Below are 7,768 nucleotides of genomic sequence, written 5' to 3'. Positions count from 1 at the left end.
GTTTATTATTGCTTGTTTTCGATCCCGAATTCATAACAGAAAGAGAAGAAGAGAGGAGAGAGACATAAAAGAGGCGGAGAGAGAGGAAAGAGAAATGAGAAATGAAAGGTGGAGGGGAGAAAATCTGTTTTGATTAGGGTTTTGGTTTTTTTTTTTTTTTAAATTCATAAATCCGTCGAAAAGGCTTTAAATTCCGTCGGAAATTTTCGAGGGAATTAATTTCCGTTGGAAAATATAACATTTGCGACGGAATTTCCGTCGAAAATAAAGAATTTTCCGACGGATTAAAATTCCGTCGGAAATTTCCGATGGATGTTCGAGGGAAATAAAATCCGTCGAAAATTTTGCACTTTCCGACGAATTTCGTTTCCGTCGGAATTTGACCATTTTCTAGTAGTGTCTTACAATACATACGTAATAATGTAATATATGTACAAATTAAAAATAAACATCACACAGTAATTACACGCTAAGTTAGAATGAACAACAATGTATAGCTAGTAAATTCAAACCCATATGTTAAATACAAAACAATGTCAAATTGGTGCAACCCAATGATGAAGATCAACAAGAACAAACAAATTGATCCCCTCCATAATTACTTGGAAAAGAGAAGTAAAAAATAATGATGATTTAGTGATTTACATAAATTAAAAAATGATTCACAGTATATGTTTAATTACACTATGTATATGACATAGTCCAACTAAGCTAGCTAGTTTTGTTTGTGAATCTTATTTAGAAGATTTTCTCTCCATTTCCAACTTCTCAAATAAGCTTCCATCATATACTCCTCTTACTACATCTTTTTGTAACAACCCATCCTTGTCCTTGCATAGAGAAAACAATACTTTCCATTCTACAAAGGCCCCAATCCTGTAAAAATAAAAGGCAAGATCAATTATAATCTAAATATGAAACATAAATGCTTCCATACATTTATTTTGTTCTATTCAATTACAACAAGTATAAAAATTTAGGAAAAAACGAGTAATTTTTTTTAATTTTTTAAATGATAAGAGTAAAACTAAGATAACATAGAGGTCGCGTGAAAGAGAAAAATTAATTATCTTTGAAACGAAATAAGTAAGTGGCATAATAATAACCTAATAATTAGAAGAAAAAAAAAATCAAAGTTCGATAGAACATACAAGAAGACTAGAAGAGTTAAGAAGCAATGCTAACCTTCCTGTTAAGTCCTTAGGTTCTCTGTTTGCCTTGAGCATTTCACTAAGTTCTTCAGAGGTGAGAGCATTTGTATTTGAGCGAGCATGCTTCCTAAAGATGTCTTCAAACTTCGATTCTACAAACCTATGAATTAATATGCAAATGGTCAACACACACAATAGTTTTAATAAGTGATGATGGAGAAAGTACATTGTATTGTGGTATAGATGATGGATCATGTATTTTCTAGCTAGTGTTTTTATAAGCGTTACATGCTTGTTTTTCAAAACTTTACAGTGTATCCACCCCATAGGAAGGCAATAAGTTCTAAAATATTTTGAGTTTTTGTCGTAGTATGTTCATCAGCCATGTGATAGTGACACTCCCTCATTTAGTGACAATTTTAGAAATATTCACTTAAGTTTATTGATAATAAAGGGATTCAAACATGAATTTCTTTCACGCATGAGTTGACTGTTGTTATTTATGCAATAATCCAAGACATTGGCGAGATCTATAGAATAACTAATTTTGACTATAAACAAGTTTCATTAATAAGTTGTATCTTGGCCTACACAAATATACTAGCACTACTCCATAGAGATGATTTTTTTAAGGGTAATAGATGGTTCCCATTTTCGAATTAAAATTAAAAAAATGATGCAATAACACTATGAAACATACCTTCCTTGTGTGTCATAGGTACCAGTATCACTCCCATGTTTGCCCTTGGCTATGTTCTTTATTTCAATTGGGAAAAGCAAAGAAGGGAATTTCCCCTGTACCCATGCCAAAAATAAATAGAAAATAAATTGTCAAAAATCATTGTTCAATAAATATACTGATTCATTAAAAATAATAATAATAATAATAATAAAAAATAATAAAAAAAAAAAAAACGAAAACAAACAAACAAACATTTGAATTTTCTTTGTTTGTTTTGTTAAATGGTAAAAAGCAATTTTCTTATTAGTAAAAGTTATGTACAAGTTTTAAAAAAGAAAAACCATTTTTCACTATGTCACATTTCTTTTTACTCATTATTTACTTATGTATTTTCTCTCTTCTATCCTTCCCTTCACTTTTACTTCCATATTTTTATCCCAAAAGTTATCTTATAATCAATCAAACATAAAGTTAACCCATTTCACAATCACTTTTCCATAAAAAAATTATTTTTTTAAAAATGATTTTTTATGAAAAAATATTTTCCATCAAAACAAACACAGCCTATATCATAACATTGCATCATTGTAAATATTGATATATGACTAATTATACAAAAATTTAAAGATTCAAAGAGGTACCGGGCGAGTTTTGGGACTGATGGTCAAGGTGACAAAGGTTGTGGCGATGGATATAAATAGCCCACATCCAATGGCACGCAATCCTACAACATGTACACACTCAATAAGTTTACCAATAATTCTTAAGATTAAAAAAAAAAAATCAAATCATATATTTAGAGGAATTATTTGGTTTACAATTGAACCAAAAACCCTTAAAATATAAAGGAAATTTTGTGAAAAACTACCTATTATAGTCCAGAATTTGCGAGAAACTACCTATTAAAAAAAATGTTGTAATTTACTACCTAATTTTCGAAAAATGTTGTAATTTACTACCTTACGCCGGATTATGAAGGAGTTTGACCAAAGTTCTCCGGTGTTGACTTGGTCACGTGACACTTAATGACCATTTTCTTTCACCAAGTGTCACGTGACCAAGTCAACGCCAGAGAATTTTGGTTAAACTCATTCATAATCCGGCATAAAGGTAGTAAATTACAACATTTTTAAAAAATTAGGTAGTCAATTACAACATTTTTTTTAATAGGTAGTTTCTCACAAATTCTGGATTATAATAGGTAGTTTTTCACAAAATTTCTAAATATAAATATGAAAAATTAACTAAAGTTTAGGAGAAATATATGGTTTATAATTATGATATAACCTTTGAAGGTCTCCCATGGATAAATAACACCATCATGATTCCTATCGAAGAAAGCAGCATGTTTAGCAAGCACGTTTTCTCCTGTTCCTTCAACTACATGACCACATAGCAAATTTAATATGGAGTCATTCATAAAAACACAATAATAATACGTTAATTAAATATAGACAATACTGTAATAGTATTTATCATCTCAATTTACTCGTCCATGACCATTTACACATAATTTTATGCAAGTTTAAATATATAGAGAATAACTTGAGTATTCCGTATATGATCATGGGACCCAACTCATGAAAATTTGTAAAGAAATAAATTTTACTTCACATTAAAAATTGAAATGAGACACCTTTTTTTTTTATTTTACTTTTTAACAAATTGGGACACCCTAAACTAAAAAAATGGACGAATAATTTGGAACGAGCATATATAACACAAGTAGCATCTCTATTGAAAGTTAATTGTACATACCTTCATTTTGATTAGTAATACTACTTGAAGCATCCATGTTATACAAGTAAAATGGTGATCAAATTCAATGAGTTCTTTCTTCAATCAGTTTGAAATGGAGGAAAATTTGGGAAAGAAAAATTTGTGAATGAGAGAAAGCAATAATAATACTTTTATGGCGTTGAGAATTTGTGATGGGGTGTTGCTTCTTAAATAACCAGCTTTCTATCCATGCAATAATTTCTGCATTAATTTTAAATCATATACTCTAACTGTTAAATAATATATTTGTTGTTCTTGTGACTTCTATATGTCGATAATAAACTAAAAGTCCAAATTAGTCTGATTTTGAATAAAAAATAAAAAAAATAGTTTAACTTTCAAATTGCTTGTCAAATGAAGATTGCAACATAGATTTTTATGTGCACGTAAAGAACTTAATATATAGGGGATGTTATCTATTTTAATTGGTTATTATTACAAAAAAAAAACAAAAAAAAAACAAAAAAAAAAAAAAAAAAAAAAAAAAAAAAAAAAAACCAAAAGGTTTAAGCTAGTGGTTAAATTAAAGTTCAGGATAGATTTGCATATATATTCTATTAGTTATGTTGGTCTCAAGACTTGAAATTGAATTTTGTTTAAATTGTTTACCTTTGGTAATGGTGGCGCGCTCTCTAGCCTCTCTATGACATACTCACACACGGGATAATTGATGTAACTTTTCATATTTTCATCTGCCAAAACAAAAAATTTGTATACATCCGGTTTACACTAATATTAGTGTACATCGAGCAGTATAAGGATAACTTTTAGCTAATTTTAGGGTAACTTTTTGTCTGTTTTTGGGTAACTTTAAACATAATACAATTTTTATATAAATAGACAAGAAAAGTTTTATAAAGGTATTTTAATTACATTCAATCATTAATAATTGATTTTTAGTCATTTAAAATGTGAATCTTTACTAATAAAGTGTAGATAATTTTTATTTGAATTGAGTTACTTTTACGCATATTGGGATAACTTTTATTCATTTCAGAGGTAACTTTTAATCACTTTAAGTTATCTTTATAATGGATGTACAATAATTATTGTACACCAGATTTTTTTTTTTAAGTTTATGCTGCCAAAATGGTATAAATGTATAATCGAGTATATATAGCAACTTTTATTTATATATTTTCTATATAGAGCGTGTTTATAAATATGGAAGACTTATCATTTGCAATTTTAGCATCCAACTATCTATTTTACTTCGTACAAGAAAGTTACAAAATTATAGAAATATTTAGATTACATATTTACATGTCTTCAATACTTCATACGAGTAATACTTAATTTTTCTCCAAAAGGAAAGAAAAGTCAAATGGATTTGTGCAATAATGCAATTAGCTAGAGACGACAATATTATCCGCTTACCTAGCTAACATAAGAAAGTTGCTTATACGTCGCATCAAACATGGGGAAAAAAATATCATTCTAACATGTTAAGATCCTTTCCATCTCATTTCCTCATTAGGATCTTAAGATTACGACAATATTAGGCAATCCGAACAAGGAGAGTTTGGTTGATTCAATGCCCAACTTAATTTAGAAGGGATCCGCAAGCTCTGGTACCATGTTAAAATTTTGAGATAATACGAAATGAGCAACTCAAACGAGAATGAGAAAAGTTCAATCCACAAACAAGGTTATGAAGATTCTATATTAAAACCAATTGGCAATATTAGAAAAAACTTTTCTACGTTATAAAGTGGAACCATCTCTTCTCTTTCTTCAATACGGGACATTTACAAGCGGGATACAATGAAATTCAACAGATACACCTATTATGCATATTTGACAGTCAATTGGAGAAATGACCTAGCTACCGCCTTTTTGGGAAAGATTTTTGTTCCCAAGTTAGCAGGCTACAAAATATATATTCTAAATTGGAATTGCGAAGAGCTAATCGTAGAAGTAAACCACACTTTCAGGAAAACTATTTGATAATTAATTAATTTTAAGAAGCATAATTAAGATTTGCTGTGAGCCTGTGACTATTTGATTTTGATGGATACGTTACAATTAAAAAAAAAAAGTATATTTTAGAAACAACTCACAACAACAATTTTAGATGCTGAATAAGATAGCAATGACAATGCACGTAACACGTAGTAATGCCGCTAGTCAACATTCCAGTTGGCATCTTTAAGCAATACGAGTATTGATTAAATTTCTGTATTATTTCATTTTTTTACAGAGTTTTTATTTTATTTTACAAAATTAAAATAAAGACCACCTTAGACAATAAGTTCAAGGACAATGTAATATACGAGTAATACAATTTCGATTCGAATCATAGACTCACATGCACCATGAGTTCATGAACATCAATACAGTAGCACTGTCAAAACGGTTTCACAGTTTGGGTTCGGTTCGGTTTGAAATTGGTTCGGTATTAAATCGGGTCGGTTTGAAATCGGTTTAAGTGTCTCGCGGGTCGGTTTCAGTTCGGTTTAAATAGTTATCGGTTCGATTCGGTTTTGGTTTATTCTTGAGCGGTTTTAATTCGGTTCGGGTTGTAACCGGTTCGGGAAGTAAACGATTCGGTGCAGCCGGGTTGCAGTTTGTTAACGGTTCGGTGTAAACGGTTTTTATACCGGTTCAAACAGTTTCGGGATGGAAACAGTTTTGAGTTAGAAACGGTTCGGTTCTTTTTCGGTTCAATTTTATTTTGGGTCGGTTTGTTAACGGGTTTGCCTTTTATACGGTTTAACGTCATTCGGATCAGTTCCATTTCACGTTTATTAAATTATGGTTCGGAACGGTTTATTATTTCAAAAAGTCGGTTTTTAATCGGGTCGTTTGGATTCGGACAGTTAAACGATTTTGGTTTGAAATTTCATAGTACTTGCTAACCTTTTGCTGGTTAACAAGTTTTATATCAAGACGAGACTTCATCACTTCATATTTAGGCGTTAGGCATTATATTATAAACAAATTCTCATCGATTTCAAAAATACATATCATTTTATTTCAAGTTTAGTCATACTGATCTTACTAGTTTATTACGAAGTAACGTAGATTATAAAAGTTTAGTGTATTAATGAATTATTATTGTTTTACTATCACATTATTAGCTGCTTCTTATTCAATCATCTAATTGATGTGTCATAATCATGATTTGACGAGTTATTGTGACATCGAAATTACAGTTTGATTTATAGACGGTTTGGTTTGTAAGTGGTTCGGTGCAAACGGGTTGCAGTTTGTTAACGATTCGGTGTAAACAGTTTTTACCTCGGTTCAAACGGTTTCGGGTTGGAAACGGTTTCGGGTTAGAAACGGTTCGGTTCTTTTTCGGTTTGGTTTGATATCAGTTCGGTTTAGAACTGGTTCGGTTTGTTAACGGGTTCGGTTTTTATACGGTTTGACATTATTCGGATCGGATCGGTTTCGGGTTTACTTAAATACGGTTCGGGTCGGTTTTCGGTTTTACAAAATCGGTTTTTAATCGGTTCGGTTCTCATTTAACTGTCCGAAACCGACCGACCCAAATGAGAACCGAACCGATTAAAAACCGATTTTGTAAAACCGAAAACCGACCCGAACCGTATTTAAGTAAACCCGAAACTGATCCGATCCGAATATAGCATCCCGTATAAAAACCGAACCCCAGAAAGCGCTTGAGGAAGGAAGTTTTAAGTAAATCCGAAACCGATCCGATCCGAATATACCAATCGTCCTTTAATTTGTTTGTGTCTAACTATGAGGCCCTAGAAAGCGCTTGAGGAAGGAAGTTTTCCTTAATGCCAAGCATGCAGGTGTATTTATAATAATTTAGCATGCATATATATGTTATAATTTAAACCATGGGCTGGGGATTATGGGCCATAGATAGTTGGGCCATTTATAGTTGGGCCTTGCATTTTAAGATCATGGGCTAGGGCTTATAGGTCATAGATAGTCAGGCATCGTAAATTAGAGGCATTGTTATTAGAGTAATGAGTTAGACTTATGTATCAGTTCCTTTCTAAAAAAAAGCCCTACCATCTGATAATAAAATAGCGGTCTCAAAAGTCAGAAGCTGAAATTTATCTCAAAATCCTTCTAATAATGTGCATAAAATTACAAGTGTCACATAATTATTAAAAGGAACATTGTATAAACTCAAAACCAACTATTAGATACATAACAACAACAATGAATTGGTGTA

At 31.0% G+C, this 7,768-nt stretch overlaps 1 protein-coding gene across 1 annotated transcript; it reads right to left on the bottom strand.

Moving 5' to 3' along the window:
• Nucleotides 1-415: 415 nt before the first annotated feature.
• LOC145635771 (putative peroxygenase 5) lies at nt 416-3,804 on the bottom strand. The gene is made up of 6 exons (XM_081687122.1): nt 3,592-3,804; nt 3,121-3,213; nt 2,475-2,557; nt 1,852-1,946; nt 1,186-1,311; nt 416-876 (listed from the first exon to the last, which is right to left on the bottom strand). Exons 1-6 carry the CDS (start codon nt 3,626-3,628, stop codon nt 735-737), a joined length of 576 nt encoding a protein of 191 aa, XP_081543248.1. The 5' UTR covers nt 3,629-3,804; the 3' UTR covers nt 416-734.
• Between the last annotated feature and the right edge of the window lie 3,964 nt (nt 3,805-7,768).

The sequence above is a fragment of the Chenopodium album genome, chromosome 6 (genome assembly GCF_948465745.1).
Source record: "Chenopodium album chromosome 6, dcCheAlbu1.1, whole genome shotgun sequence".
Classification (NCBI taxonomy): domain Eukaryota; kingdom Viridiplantae; phylum Streptophyta; class Magnoliopsida; order Caryophyllales; family Amaranthaceae; genus Chenopodium; species Chenopodium album.
This window is presented reverse-complemented; position numbering and strand designations above follow the sequence as displayed.

Bases quoted from the DNA above. Each gene is read 5' to 3' on its own strand.
- LOC145635771 (XM_081687122.1), bottom strand. From the start codon at position 3,628: ATGGATGCTTCAAGTAGTATTACTAATCAAAATGAAG. The intron at 1,947-2,474 runs GTACCTCTTTGA...GCATGGGTACAG, and splicing joins TCAGTCCCAAAACTCGCCCG to GGGAAATTCCCTTCTTTGCT. The intron at 877-1,185 runs GTTAGCATTGCT...TTATTTTTACAG, and splicing joins CCTAAGGACTTAACAGGAAG to GATTGGGGCCTTTGTAGAAT.